Here is a 15,909-nt window from a genome sequence, read left to right as displayed (position 1 = left end):
CCTGCGGAGGAGCCTGCCTCGGGAGCGGCTCCTGCCTGCTCCGCACTCAGCGAGAGCTGCCGAAAATAAAATCACAGCGTCTGTAATTGCTGTCGACTTCCTCGCTGGCCAGCAAAGGAAGGCAGCTGCCAGCTGAAGATGCTCCGTAACTTCCCTTTGGGTTCCTGTGCCTCTTTCACTTTTCCCTGCTGAAGAACCAGGTAAGATTTGTAAGATTCCGGCTTTTTGCAGAACTTTCTCGGTGATTATTTTGAGGGGTTTTTTTGTGAATCCAAAAACAATTGGGAAGTTCGTAGAAGTTCACCATCTGACTCTTAACAGGCGAACATAACGGGCTGAACATTGTAATGGATTATCTGGCCTTTAGCATGAGACATCAAGAATGCTGGCTTCTATGGCTAATTTCACTGTCTTTAATTGGTGTTCTTGTCGCTTGAAAAACTGAAGTTCACTGTGTTTTTCAGGAAGACTCCCAAATCCATTGAAACTATTAACTGGAATTAATTTTAAGAATTAGCTTTCTAGAATTTAAAAACTTCCAATCCTTTGACTTAACCCTCTCATGCTTCTTCTTTACGAGTCTGCACTTCGGGATTGTTCTGTGTCCTTCAGGCCGCTGTCATCTTTTGGTATTGTTAGAGTTGGAGTTTAATCTTGGCCAAGAGGGTTGCTCTTTTTAGGATTATGAAGCAGCTCCCAGCACACTCACCGCAGCCAAGAACAGCCGTGACTGTATCAGGGTCAGTATGACCCACACAGCTGCACTGACCCAGAGGGTGACAGCCAGCTCCTTTCCCACAGTTATTGCTCACTAGTCATAGGAAAGGTGCATTACAATCTTCTAATGAAGAGTAAAGCCCTTTCAAGTCAATTTCAACGTAGCACATGTTGTGGTTTTAGCTCTAAAAACTTTTTGAACTCTTTGGTTCTGTGCATTCACAGGAAAAGGATTAGACGCCAAATTACAGTACTTTGAATAATTTCAAGTACTTTTAAAATGTTTTTGTCTTACTTTTGTCTCTTAAATAATGAAATACAATGTAATGCTTTGTATACGTGAATTGGATATCAGTTAACAGTTTTCTTTTCAGGTTTCTGGGCATTAACACATTTAAGGACAGTATGTCTGACAACCAACAAAATAAGAGGAGAAGCAAAAAAGGTAGTCTAACCCAAAGCTTTTATGTTTAAAATGTAAAATGTAGATCTGAAGCTGGAAAAGTACAGTAATAACTTGAAATCTGACTATTTGTCAAAACTTAGTAACGATAAAAAAAATTTGAATCAAACTCAGAGTTACTTTCCACCATTGTAAAGGCCTGAGATTTGGTTTGTTTTTCAAATGCTCTACTTCTATGGAATTTCTGTCAATATTTGTCTTCTATTTCTGCTCTCCTGAGATAGGAGCTGTAATTGGCTTTTTGTTCTTTGCTTTTATAGTACATTGCATTAATAAACTTACCAAAGAAATAAAAAAGAATTCAAAGTTAAGCATTCACATTTCAATAAATTACAAAAATTAATCAAATGTAACTTGCTCTGGTTTCTTTTCCTGATGGTTACTCCTTGTACTTCTTTCTAATAATATTTTAATGCCCCAAAATAACTGCATTTGCCATGTGTTACTGGAATTAAACTGTTTTTATGCAAATATTGATGTATTACTGCAGGTTGCGGAAGTGTTGTTGCTTTTCAGAATGCAGAGAATATAATGGAGGAAATGCATCAGTCAGGCAAAGCTCTAGGAACAACCAGGTAAGAAGTATCAGTCCATTTGCACTTGGGTATCACAAATGGGAACAAAGAAAGTAGTAGTCTGAATAATAAAAATATTTCTTAGACATTATATACAGCTCTATACATTGTGTAGTGTTTATCTCTTCCCAATGTCAATTATTGGCCACTGCTGGAGGCAGGATATTGCATTAGGTGAACAAATAATTTGGTAAATAAAAAAAAAAAATGGTATGTGGTTATTTGACTTATTAAACCTAGACAAATATCTTGCATACAGCTTTAAGATTAACTTAGACTGTGCTTTTATATCTCTTTTCAGTCACAGTATTTATCTTTCTCCACATTTTTCATTCTCCAGAAAACAGGTGGCAGAACACTGGGGCTTGTCCACACAGCCTCTGTTTTTTCAGGCAGGCCATTTTGTAAGTAACAAAGCAAAGGCACATCTGGTTTTCAGAATTCTTCTGACACACTCTCCTGATGATTCATAAAAACCACACACTGGAAGCAATCGATTTTGTCAAGAAGGGGAAGGTGAACAATGTGGTTTTTACATTTCTCTTGTTGCTTGGTTAACACTGTCATTCATTCTCACCTGTAGTCAATCTCTGCATTGCAGTCTGCTATTTCCAGGGAGAGTCACAGCCTCACAGATAAATAAAGAAAAGATATTTTTGGCATTCTGGGATCTTGCAAACCTCTTGATCACATTATTCACCAGCCATATGATTGTTTGAACTGGCTCCTTCCATTTACTTTTGCACTGTATTTTGGTTATTTTTGTTTTGCCTTTTAGCCAAACTGCACCAACATCCAGAGCATGGCCAGACCAACAAGTGGCATGTTTTCCAAGTAAAAATCAGATAGCCAGGAGACATCACACTTCTTTACCTTTTTTCTCAAAGAAAGAGAACATGGGATGTGACTTTGACTTCAGCTTTCTGCTACAAACCTCATGCCCAGAATCTAACATTTCAACATCATTTATGGATTTAGATACTTTCCAGATAATAAAAGCACAAATACAACAAAGTAAGTTCAATTTTAACAGGCACAAATTTTATAAAAAGTTATATATTGGTTATCATATTGCCTTTATGTCTTTTGCTGTCTTCAGAGAGACTTCAGCCATATCAACTCTCTTCTTTAATTATAAGTTTGTGAGGTTTTGCAGAATGAAGGAGATAAAGAGAAGCAATGACAAACTTCACCATTCCTGGTACTCTCCACAAATGTGGAGTGTAATTCCCTGTACCTGGAGTGATGACATCTTTCTCCCTCATACTAGCAATATTAATTAGCTGCATACTGTAGTTAGCAAACATCTACAATTGAGAAGTTAGAGTCAAAATATTTTAAAATTAAAGTATTTTGTCGTTTTCTATGAAAAATGGAATTGTGAAGTCCAGTATCACAGTTAAATTTCAACCTACAACTTCCTTCTGCACTGCAGATTTACAGCACAGTCCTGCAACCAGAGACAGATCCTTGATTCCCTGAACACTACATTTTGAAATTAATTTATAAATGTGAATTGTAGACTAAGAACATCAAAATAATATTTCATTTGTTTTGATTTTTAAGGGTTAAATATAACAATGCTAAAAACCAGGAACAAGATATCTGAGGTAAGAGGACATTATGTATAAAATGATCACTGACAAAAGTATTATATTCTTTCAAAATCTTAAAAATAGAAATACAGAAGTGGGGTAGGTAGTTTGCTTAGTCTCAGGGGTTTTTTTTTAAGAATATGAAATATTTTTACATTTATTTTATATATATGTGTGTCAGCAAATCTTGAGATGTGTATCAACAAATTATCAGTAAGATGTTACATGAGGGACCTCTGGAGATAAAAGTTGAAAGTTCAAAAATATCTAAAACCTTTAGAAATATGTAAATTAATTAAAATGTGTGTTCTATATGTTAAATTAGGTGTCTAGGTTTGCCAAACCCCCAACACTTCTTTTAAATGATAATTTAAAACTGAAGCTGAGTCCTAAAATAGTCTTGATATTAGATGATGGATGAAATTTATCGTGTTAGCAAATAAAAAATAGTCTTTTAGAATTAAATGTACTTGACCTGAGATTTTGTGAAAAGTGTAAATAGGATTAGACAAAACTTTTGTACCTAGAAACAGGCTCACAATTTTACATCTCGGTACTTCACACCACTTGAAATATACTGTATTTAGAAAAAAGATAATTTGGCCTTCATGTATATTAATTAATAGCCTTTTGTAGAAAAGACTCAACTTATTGAATCAGATGTAAACATCACTGAACCTATCACAGAAAACAACTGATCACAGAAAAAAACTGAAGAGAAGTATAGAAGTAGGAGCAAGAGTTCTGACACAAGATTATTAGAAGGGTTATGAAAAAAAAAATTCAAATGGAGGGAAATTTTTAAGAAGAATAATTTAGCTGACCTTGGCGTGGTTTCACGCAGCTTTATTTCATGTCTCGGGCTCTGGTGGTTTCTGGACGTGCATCCTTTGGGATAAACTGTGCATTCATGTTAATGCCATGGACAGAGCCTTCAGAACTGTGAATTTCACACCAACACATTGCTTTTCCTGGCGTGTTCAAACCTCAGTTTGCCCTTGGAATGCAAACAAAAATTTCCTGCAGATTGCAAACTGATGTTGAATATAGACATGCAAATGAGCACTCAGAGCAGATGACTGTGATTATTTCTATTGCATTCATTTGCATTAAAATATTCATTTCCTATAAAATAAAGAACAGAAATACTATTTTCAGAAAACCATTCTCACTGTTCATCTGAATAGTCCAAACAAAGTACTCAGTTTCTCTGATCTGTACTCCTTCAAATGCACATGGTACCTTTCAACAAATATGATGGGGAGAAGGAACAATAAAACACGTCCCTGTCCCAACAGACTTCTGTGTCAGCTGCCTTTGGTTTTACCCATTTCACTTCCCTGCAAATTGAGTGCAGACTGTGCTGTCTTCCAGTCCACCTAAACCTGTGACCTAAATCTGTGGCCATTTAACATGGTTTATGGATCTGTATGTTTAGACTTAATATAATGTATTTTAAGTGTGTAAATAATTTGTTAGAATTGTTTTCTCCAGGAATACAATAGCATTCTGTTATAATGGTCTAGTTTTCCTTTTGAAAAATTGCTTACAGGAGCTCTAGTTCCATTGGGAATATAATAATGGTGTCAGCCCACATTGAAGGGTTACATAAAAAGACTTTAAAATCAGCATTAAAATCATCCCTGCTCTCATTCAGGGAGAGTGCAAAGTGAGGGAGGAACTCTGGCACATGAAGCCACTGTCCAGCCTTTGAATTCCTGTAGCAAACTTGTGGAGGATTTGTACATATGGACAAAACTTACTGTTTTTAGATCATGGAGAATGACTTGTGCCTTAAAGCGAAAGGTCCCGCTTTCTGTACTAAGAAATAAGGATCTCAGAAAATTAATGCAATTAATGTGAGAAAAAGAATGTATTTTCTCAGGAGGGTGATGTTATACTTCATAGTAGGTTTAATATAGGAATATATAAAATAATAAATATTTTCTGATTTTCTTTTCTAAGTCTACTTGGTTCTTAGTGATTAGCTTTTACCTTTATCTGTGGTAGAGCACATTATTAATGTTTTTTTAATGGAAATTACAGTTTCATTTGCCACCACTGACATGTCAGCCTGTAAGAACAATTCATCTTTCTTCTCTAAAGGATGATATTGTCAATGAAAGCAGCAACATCAAAAATATTTTAAATATTATGAACGCTATTCCTCAGCCTATAAAACCAGTTACTAAAATTTATCAGTATCAGTTAGACAGCTCATTAAACTGGCACGGTGAAAAGTCATCAGAATTGATCATGGCCACAATTTCTGATCATGGCCATAAGCTCACTCCAGTGAAGGACCTGTACGTCTTCAGCATTAATAACTGTGATAAGTACCCCACCAACAAGAAGGAAGAAATCCAAAGTCATTTAAAGTGGAGGGAAGCTGATGCAGCAACCCACACTGAGAAGAACCAGGTGAAGTTCCAGCGTTCAGCGGTTTGTGAGAACATGGATCTGACCCAAGCCAGGTTCTGGGATGAGTGTCATCCCCACGTGAGCTCAAGCAATGCTCTGGTGAACTGTGGCCTGTTTACAGCCCAGACAATGTGTACAGTGTCCAGCAACAGCAATGCCTCAAGAGCTGGCAATAAGCAGAACAGAGCAGAGGATCGCTGTTGCGTTGGTCTGGAAGAAGAAAATGCTGCGGAGATGATGCTGGATTATAAACCACAGGAAGATGCTGAGAGTGCCAACTTTGTGCTCTACAATCAGGATTTAGATTCTTCCTGTAGAAATGGAGTGATAGAGGCCTGCCAAGCCTTAGAAGAGAATTCTGTAGTTGCAGTAATTCCCAGAGTAGAAGTTCAAGATCCCTCTGGGAAACAGTCAGGAAATCAAGTCTGTCTCTCTGAATCTGAAATGGAGAAAGAAGCAATGTCAGAAGCAACTTCAGAGGACCAAAGTGAGCTCGTAGCTGTTGCTCATGTTACACTCTCTGAACAAGAGCCAGCCAGGGAGCCATACATTGCTGAACAACCTGCCACAAAAAAGGGTGGTGTCTGTACCCTGCCTCCTCATGTTACTCAGAGCCTCAATGTTCTTACTCACAAAGAACATGACAAAAATAAAATAACGATGAATAGAAATAAAGATTCATCTATATCTAAAATTAATAACAAGATAAAAGTATCTGAAGACTTAATTGCTTCTGATGAGGTTACCACTAAATCAAATGCCAAGAGTCAGATTTTTCCATCTTTGGAACCGACAAAAGTGAAATCTGAGATTTCCATGAAGTGTCAGAAAAAAACCACTCAAGGAGACAAAGGCCATGTTGCCCAGAGAGCTCAGAAAATTAAAAAGCAAAGTTGCTCCTGCAGTTGCAAAAATTCAGCTGTCTTAAAGAAACATGTTACTCCACTTTGTCTGCCATGTGCACCCTCTGCTTCAGATTTTGTAGATCTGAAATACACTGACATGTTCAAAATAATAAACTCCGATGACCAGGGCCCAGGTATTTATGAAATGTTTGGAACTCCCGTCTATTCCCGCATGCGGGACCTTGATCAACACAAGGGCAGGTTTTATTCAGGTGTTTATTCTGCTCCACCAGGGAGTTGCACCTGCAGATCTGCCTGCAGTAAAGGGGGAGAAAGCACCAGAGTCAGAAACACTCAAAAGAAAACACATTCCAAGCCAAAGAAGACCATACCTGGTGCTAAACAAAAGCAGAAATGTTTAGTCACAAAGGTCAGAAGGATCAAGTTGAGTGACAGCAACATAGAGGAAGGGAATGTAACAACTTCTGACTTGGAGTTTCAAACACACACCTCGAGTAGCACAACACTGTTTCACGGAGACCTGGATCATCAGCTCACATTTTTAGAAGAGCTTTCACAGTCAACTAAGCAAAATGAAATGTTGACAAATTCAAACCTATCAACTATTAAAGAAACTTCTTTGGAGCAGTCATTAGACATCCAGGATAAATCCAGCCATCAGAGAGGTCCTGCCTGCAGCCAGGATCTCCTCCAGTTCAGTGATAAAGACTGCAGAGAATGTGTTGCTTCAAGTGGCAGTCTGGTAACAGCAGAGCAGAACATCTGTGTGCCCCAGTGCAGGGGGGAAATGGATGGTGGCAAAGGCCTGGACAATAAATGTGAATTTCCCTTTTCAGATAGACTGGAATGTCAGTCCCCTACAAAAATATTAGATCACAGTTGGGCAAATGAATTGACTCAACCTTCAGTGATTTGGACAAAAAATGCCAAAAGCCCCAGTTTCCAGACAAGTCAAAACACTTCCTGGTCAGATACTGAGGATGTGACTGATGAGTTGCTTTGTTGTTTGGCCAAAGAATTGCTAATGCTTGAAGAAAAAGACACCAACTCTTCAAGAACAAAAAACACATGTTCTAAAATACAAAATACACAGGGTGAAGAAGAGGAAAATACGATGAATGGAGACGGAGGAATAATAAATAGTGCTCTAGAGAAGGTAAAAGTAATTTCTTCTTGTAACTTGCTAAATCCTTTGAGTGATGCTTCACACAAGTTTGGATGAAAAATGGGAAATATGTGCTTATTAAAGAGATTTATCAAGTCATTTACCTTGGGCCAGCTGCCCAGTGATTCTTCCAGCGTGCTGTTGCATATATCTGTGTTAGACGCTGCATGTCAGAACACCAGCCAGAAGGTACTAGGGCATGACAGAAGAAGCTGCCAAAGCTTATATAAATTGAGGAATTGTAGTGAATAAAAAGAATAGGCTGTTTTAATTGAAGGGCTTGTGTAAAAAGGTTTTGGGCAAGGCAGGAGCTGGAGATCTGAACAGCTAAGGAATCTAAAAAGACACTACAAACAGTCTTGTATATCCAGAAGGGCAATTACCTTGAATCTCTGAGTGCAATCAGATACTTCTATCGGTATGAACCACAAGTATTGGTTTATCAGATAGACTTACCCTGTTTAATTAATGCTTAATCAAAACTTCGAGCTCAGAAGGCTCAGATTTTGGCCCCAAAGTCAGCTGCGTGCCTTCACCTACTAACGTGCTTCTCCTTGGTCCTGTTAGCTTGTTGTCTATTTAAATTATAAATTTATGAGGAAATGTCTTTCACTACATATTGATACACTCCCTTGTGCTTCTGCAGACACAGGTGCCAATTACAGCTCCATTCTCACTTCTCCCAGGGAGATCCATGGCTAGATGGGATAATGATTGCCATCTTTCTGAAGCAGTTACTTCTTCCTGGGAAGTTGTGGCCTGTTATTTTCATCAGAATTGTGTTACATATGTTACTTAGAGCATGATGATAGCCATATTCACCCTTCAGCTTAGCAAACTGTGCCTGTGAGACGACAAAAGAGAGTGTATCCTGCTCTTTTAAGTGCTCTTCTGTCATGGTGTCAATGGAAGAAGATGTCATGCTCTAACCTTCTAGTTAGGCACTATTTGAAAGTATTTATACAGTCTTACCTAGTATAGCAATGCTATCAATGACCTGGGCAATTTATTTATATATATATATATATATATATATATATATATATATATATATATATATACACATCTGTAAAGCAAAGTCATGCCAGGAAAAATTACTCCTTATGAAAAAAAAGGGAGACCAAATGAAGCCTGTCTTTTCCTCTCTGCTTTCTCCCCACACTGACCATCATCTTTCAAGCAGAGTTACAGTAAAGCCTTTTTGGCTTCAAATGAAGAAAATGGCCTTCTAAACTTTGATGAATCTACTAAATTACCAGGAAGCAGTTTAGCTGCCAAAGATCCTGTCATGTGGACAAGAGGAGAAGTCCTTGGAAAGGGAGCCTATGGCACGGTAAGTTAATGTCTGAGTATGTTGAAATGTGTTGGTGGTTGCTGAGCTACAGTTTATCTCAAAAATAACTGTTGTCCTATTCAACAAATGGTTAAATATTTTAGATTATACAGTGACACATGAAACATGACAAGATTATATTTAAAATAAATACTCAAGTTTTGTCTCTGTCTTGTTTTGATAAGTGCTGGTTTCACTGTAGGTGTACTGCGGTCTGACAAGCCAGGGACAGTTAATAGCTGTAAAACAGGTGGTTTTGGATACATCAGATCAACTCACCACAGAAAAGGAGTATCAGAAGTTCCATGAGGAAGTCGATCTTTTGAAGACATTGAAGCATGTAAATATCGTAACTTATTTAGGGACTTGCCTGGAAGACAACATTTTAAGCATATTCATGGAGTTTGTTCCTGGCGGCTCCATTTCCAGTATTCTGAATCGTTTCGGCCCGTTGCCAGAAGTCGTCCTGTGTAAATACACCAAGCAAATTCTACAAGGGGTTGCATATTTACACGACAACTGCGTGGTCCACAGAGACATCAAAGGCAGCAACGTGATGCTCATGCCCACGGGGGTGATAAAGCTGATTGACTTTGGCTGTGCCAGGCGCCTGGCCTGGGCCAGCCTCGGCGGCACCCGCGGCGAGCTGCTCAGGTCTGTGCACGGCACTCCCTACTGGATGGCTCCAGAGGTCATCAATGAGTCCGGCTATGGCAGGAAATCCGACATCTGGAGCCTTGGCTGCACCGTGTTTGAGATGGCAACAGGCAAACCCCCTCTGGCCTCCATGGGCAGGGTGGCTGCCATGTTCTACATCGGGGCCCGCGGGGGGCTGATGCCGGCCCTGCCCCATCGCTTCTCCAGCGCTGCCGTGGGGTTTGTGCACGCCTGCCTGACCAGGTATGGGGGCTTCGAGCTGCAGAAGGAAAGGGAAAATGCAGCTGGGTTGTGTTCTGGAGATGGCGCATGGCAGCTCAGGTTATGGTGCATGTGACTTTATTGTAAACGCCTGTAGGCTTTTCAGCCTTTCAGGAAAGCCTTTAGGTAAGAGTATATATAAAAGAGCTTTACCCTTTATAATGGTATAAAAAAGCCCACACAGATTCTCTTTTTGTAGTCTTTATACTCATCATTTACTTTCAGTGTAATTTTCATGCAGAAACATGGCACCGTTGAGTTTTGGACAAAATGTTTGGGAAATTTCTTTGCTGTGCTTTCTGATCCAGTATTGTTTGAGTTTGGTCTGTGTCAGAGAAGCTGTTTTGAGGACAGTATTCTAAATGGAAGAGCTTTCACTTAATTCTTGTCTTCTGCAGTGGAAAAATCTACTATCACTGCCAGTCTAGGAAACATACTTATTTGAATCATAATACTTAAATGAAACATAATGTTCTCTCTGTAAAATCCCAAACCACTAGCATTCACACAATATAGGAATTATTTTTGTGGTGTTTGTTTTGTTTTAAACAAAGCCATGGGCTTCTTAAAGTGCATGACATTGATTGGAGATGACAGGACAACCTGATTGACAGAGGCTCAAACAGATAATTTTCACCTTTCTTAAATACATTTTTGGTGCACCTGAAGTAAGCAAATCAGCAGAATTATTCAAAGATTTGGAAGGAATTCAGTGGAATAAGTAATAATTTCTTTAATAGCAAAATATTTCAGTTTTATAATTCATAAATTACAACAGTCTTTTCCCTTCAAGCCTCCCTTCCTTTCTATCAGCTTTATCAAAAAAACCCTAAAAATGAGTAGAGAATGGAGAAATAATAATAAAAAAGGCTAATTTTGCAAATAGCTTTTTACAATTACATCCCAGGCATACATTTTCATTTTATGTACTGATCTGTGAAACCTTCACTGCAGAGATCAACACGAGCGGCCTTCTGCTCTGCAGTTGCTGGACCATCCCTTTGTGAAAGGAAGACAGTGAATTTTTCCAAACTCTTGCCAAATGAGCATACATTTTCCATGGAAAAGATTTTCACTTGTGAAAAGACCAGAAGGAAATGGACTTGAACGTGACAGTAGAAATACTGGAGAGCAGTTGTGTTCAAGGAGCCTGTTATTAGACAGCAGTGATTAAAGAGAACCTGTTCTGCAATGCCTGCCCTGCACTGGGAACACAAGGCCACGTTGTGCTGTATTTGGAGAGACCTAAAGGGAAAATAAAGTCCCCATCACTGGCATGTGACGGGCCAGGTAAGCTGGAATGTCTGTAAAATCCTGTGGGACACAGGCTATGGGCAGAGAGCTCTGCAGGTAACTCCAGCTTGGAGATGAGTAATGAGTGTGAAGATCCCACAGGAACCTCAGACCATCTACCGGCATAAAATGTACTGAGGCTTTTATTCACTCTCATGGGCCCTTTTGTTTAACTGGATGGGCATTTCAATTTTTAGCTGGTGAATAAGTTTTTTACGTACACAGATCAGCCCTGTGCTCCTGAGGCCCTGGATCTCCACAAGATACTGTGGTGATAATTGCAAGAGATAATGATCTAAACCATGGGACTGCCTGTTCTGAATGAAATAGTGCATTTTCTGGGCACTCTCAGGTCTCGGTGGGTTGAGGCTGGAAGGGGCTCTGGAGATGCTCTGCTCCAGCCCCACTGCTCCGAGCGGGGCTGGCTGAAGCAGGTAGCCCAGGCCCTTGTCCCACTGACTATGACTATGGATGGAGACTCCACAGCCACTCCAGGCAACATTCCCCAGTCTCTAGCACTGCAGAGCTTGGCTCTGCCCTCCCTAATGTCCCCATGGGGTGCTGTTGCTCACTGAAAACCTTTCTCCAACCACTTGAGTGAGCACTGTCTGTGACTGGATGAGATGGAACAGAGCCCCTCTGCACTCCAGTGGTCTTTACACTTAGTAGAACTAGCTACTACTAACAGCACAAAATGAAATCTAAAATGCACTATTAAGAAAAGAAAAAAAAAAAGCAGGTATTGGTATTTAGAATGTCCTTTTGTTGATAAGGCTTCTTCCTATCAAAAAGAGGTAAATCTTTAGCCTTTGTGAGCACCCAGGCTCCAGGAAGAGACACAGTAAAACTCAGCCCTACAACTGGTAAGAGCTGAGCTCTCAAGATGTAAGACCCTGATTTCAGTGCCAGCAGTAACATGAACATTTGTGTTCTACAAATGGGAAAGAAGGAAGTTCTGTGTTTTATATAAAATCTACTGTCCCCAGAGTGCTGAACATCTTAGTTACTTAAAAAGCTTTCCAAGTTTATTTTATTCCAGTAGCCTGACTTCAGAGAGTTCAGTCTAAACTTTATAAAAGCAAAGAGAAATCAGTACTTCTAGCAAAATTGTTTATTAATAGTTTCTGTGGGTATAATGTCACATAACAATGACAGAACATTATGCCAGTATAAGAGAAATCCTAACATCACAGTAATCTTCTAAGTTCAAGCAGTTAACAGTCCTTTTTTTTTTTTTTTGAGGCGTATCAGTTGGTGCTCATGTCAGACATCCATGGCAACATCATGTTAAAGTATCTTCCTGGTAAAGTACCTTGCAGAGTAAAGGCAGGAGCCTGGGCATGTGAGCTCTAGTGGGATGTACATAATTCCATGATGTGGACTAATTCCTCTCAGATTAAGGTAGAGTCTTCAACAAAGCTGCAAAGTAAATATGAGGGTTTATTTAGCATGAAATGAAACTGAGATGAGAGTCATAGGCAAAGAAAGAATGGGAATGCTCTAGAGTATATAATTAATTTAGAAAAGGTCAGCATTGCAAACCCCCCTTCTTATGCACATCTTATAAGCAAAACTAACATCTCTCGTTAGAGCTCTCCAATATTAAGGTTACCACTTATTTGCAGTTTGTCATGTTTAATCCAGCTAATTACATTAAAAGTAATCATTAGAGGTTTGTAAAACTTCAACCTGAGTTTTTAATCGAAATGTGAAAGCACATTTTTGCTTTTGTTTAACCAGGCTTCAAGAGTGAGGTGGCAGTTTAAGGCCAGCACTTGGAACAAAGGTATTTCAATTTAATCAGAGCTGTGCTTGCAGCAGAGCTCAGGGCCCAGCACAGCTAAACCAAGCCCTGTGTTAGTCTTGGGTTGCTTGGCTGAGCTGGTCTGGTGGAGCAGTCTAGAAACAAGTCTAACTTTGGATATTTCTTACTTGAGATCAGAGATTTTCACACCAGAGTCCAGGTACCCAATAACAGGTATCCAGGGGAACAAGGGGAAAGGGTGTGAAATCCTGAACAGCGATTTTTTTCAGGAGACTCCGAGTGACTCAGTGAGCAGGGTCACACTTTGCTTCATTATTCACAGTGCTGGAGCAGGGCAAGCCTTGCTGGTTTGAAGAGTACAGCCTGCCTTTCTGAAACCAGCAAGGACCCAATACAGTGCATGCAGCCTGCCAAGCACTTGCTGTGACTGCAGGTTTCCTCAAGATCTGGAACTTAGATCTGAGCCGTTGAAGATACAGCCCTGCCCTCTCAGGATCGTGGGGCTGTGCAGTGTTTCTCTCACACGGTAACGGGAGGCACGGCTCACGTCCCCGGAGGGAGGGGCCACAGGCAGCCCAACCCAGCTATGTTAACACTGCTCTTGGAACTACCACCAGCAGTGGGATGTAAAAATTTGCATCTAGAAGTACATCCACCTCTCTTTCCAAGGAAGCAGAGCCTGGTCCCCGAAACCACAAGAGGCTCTTGAGATTATCTGGGTTCAAATTTAGTGCTGTTCCACAAAGCTCGGCGGGAACTGACGCCGTTCCTACACCATTCCTGTCAAACCTCTGGTTCTTGCACACAGGCAAAGAACCCGAGCTCTCCCAAGGGCGGGCCCCGAGGACACACTCCAGTGCCTTTTCTCCCCTCTTTATCCCTTCCCACCTGCACCATGGGACAGCTCAGAAATTTCAGAGGTGTTGTCAAAGAACACAATGTCTGAACCGTGGCAACACTGCTGCTGTTACAAGTACAGGAGTATAGGGGAATCAAACCCCAGCACTGAGTTTCGAGGTTATAAATTTAGTTTGGATTTGTTATATCCACTTCAGAAGCCAGAGAACAGTCATTCCCAGTAGCAATGGGAGAGAAGACTCCTGGTGCTAATTACCTCTCTAACGTGTAAGGAGTTAAGTCTTCCAGAGAAAGGAGGAATTCACTAGCTAGTTCAGTCTGGCATAACTTCCAAGGCTCAAGACATGCATTTTTAGAACGGATAATGCTTACGTGCATTTACATCAAATTAAAGAAAGCATACAAAGTATTTGTCCAATCACCTTCCCTGCAAAACAAGGACTGGGAACCCTTCCTGGTGAAGTCCTAGAAAGAAGGACCTAGAAAAAATGTGGTGTAGCACTGTCACCCACCCCCTCACTGCTCCAAAGAAAAATAATAATAAAAAACCCACCACTATCACACCTGGCCAGGCACTACAGACTGTCACTGCTGTGCACAGGCTCTGTCCCCGAGGCAGGGAGAAGGAGCAGCTTAAGACGGCACAAAATGTCCAGAATTTGCTCTTCAGGTACCAAATACCTGATCAATACTTCAATGGAAGTAAAGGAAACAAGTAAGTTTTCAGACTTTCCAGCATTCCATTATTTGAGTGATTTGATGACAATTAGCAAGGTTTTGCCAATAACTGAAAGGGGACCTTAGTGTTTACTTACAAAGTTGGAAAAATTAAACGTAGGAAAATGGGATCATTTCTGCACAATAGAGGTGAGGTAGGGAATTTTATTGAAAATACTTTTTTTTTTTTTACAAGTTCTTAGAAATAAACTTTTTTCTAATCTCACACAAACAGCTGTACCTCAAAAATTCAACTAAGCTATTATGAAACATTTATATTTACAGTTGCCAAAAGAATATACAGAACTGCCACGTTATGCAAATAGCCAAGTAAGTACCAGCTCACAGTGAGATACATCACCCCAGCATTCCCACCATCAGGAAGATTCAACATGTGAAAGAATCTCACTATTCTACAAACCTCATCTCACAGAAAGGAAAGGTTTTTAATAGTGTTGTAGCAAGGTCTCCACTACAGCATCATTTTACAAATTACATCATTCATGTACTCAAATTTATAACAAAAAATCTGTAGCAAGTGATGAACAAAGTAATAGTGTTGACTATGAGCCTTTTATTGCATTTATTCAGTCATTCACGTGAGGCTGATGCCGATCCCAATAGTTTTCAGTCATTTCCAACACCTCAGCCAGGTTGCAATTCACACCATTCACTAATTTACAGTGGGTTTCAGTCAGCAAAAACTAGTGGCACCTGATTGCATCCCCTCTCCCTCCCTCTCAGCCCTAGGATGACCCCGTGGAATTCAGACACAAACACACAGACAGTTTTACCTATTTACAATTACATTGAAACCCAAACCCCGCGAGTTTTATGGACATCCTTTACAGAGAAACCAAAACCCACTGTTTGGATCTCAATGTAACACAGTAACATTTTGTCTACCATATTTCACAATTTCCCAGAATCAAAACAGGTAATAGTATTTTTTTGTTTGTTTGTTTTGTAACAGCACCATAGGAGGAAGGCCTATGCTCTTTTCCAAGGTATATAGACAGGCACTAGTTACCATCCAGACATTTTAACTCCAGGTTGTGACAGCAACTGCTATATTTACAGTACAATATATTGCTTATCCAGAGTGGCTGTATAAGATGCATTTCCTGGCACAATTATTTAAACAGACACAAAAAGAAAATACTGTAGTGCTTTAAAGTCAATTTCCTGCTATTTCACGAGTCTGCCCAGGCTCTAGTTGAGGA

At 39.8% G+C, this 15,909-nt stretch overlaps 2 protein-coding genes across 4 annotated transcripts in view; one reads left to right on the top strand and one right to left on the bottom strand.

The window, feature by feature from the left end:
* The first annotated feature begins 1,098 nt into the window (after positions 1 to 1,098).
* On the top strand, positions 1,099 to 12,400 carry MAP3K19 (mitogen-activated protein kinase kinase kinase 19). The gene is made up of 8 exons (XM_066190363.1): positions 1,099 to 1,162; positions 1,671 to 1,755; positions 2,534 to 2,769; positions 3,322 to 3,365; positions 5,397 to 7,793; positions 8,986 to 9,135; positions 9,338 to 10,035; positions 11,008 to 12,400. Exons 1-8 carry the CDS (start codon positions 1,123 to 1,125, stop codon positions 11,072 to 11,074), a joined length of 3,717 nt encoding a protein of 1,238 aa, XP_066046460.1. The 5' UTR covers positions 1,099 to 1,122; the 3' UTR covers positions 11,075 to 12,400.
* Positions 12,401 to 12,453: 53 nt separating this feature from the next.
* Positions 12,454 to 15,909, bottom strand: part of CCNT2 (cyclin T2) — a 25,918-nt gene continuing 22,462 nt past the window's right edge. For 2 of the 3 annotated variants that reach the window (XM_066190359.1, XM_066190361.1), the window contains one exon: positions 14,838 to 15,909. This exon is cut by the window's right edge and continues 3,489 nt beyond it. Coding sequence is in view for 1 of the 3 variants with exons in the window: in XM_066190360.1 (XP_066046457.1) it covers positions 12,743 to 12,765 (23 nt within the window). In the remaining 2 variants the exon portion in view is untranslated. Of the gene's footprint in view, positions 12,766 to 14,837 lie in introns of those variants that run through there. The other variant, XM_066190360.1, reaches the window with a different exon arrangement.

Source organism: Chamaea fasciata, unplaced genomic scaffold (genome assembly GCF_029207755.1).
Source record: "Chamaea fasciata isolate MVZ Bird 193981 ecotype frontalis unplaced genomic scaffold, bChaFas1.0.hap1 SCAF_8, whole genome shotgun sequence".
NCBI classification, from domain to species: domain Eukaryota; kingdom Metazoa; phylum Chordata; class Aves; order Passeriformes; family Sylviidae; genus Chamaea; species Chamaea fasciata.
This window is presented reverse-complemented; position numbering and strand designations above follow the sequence as displayed.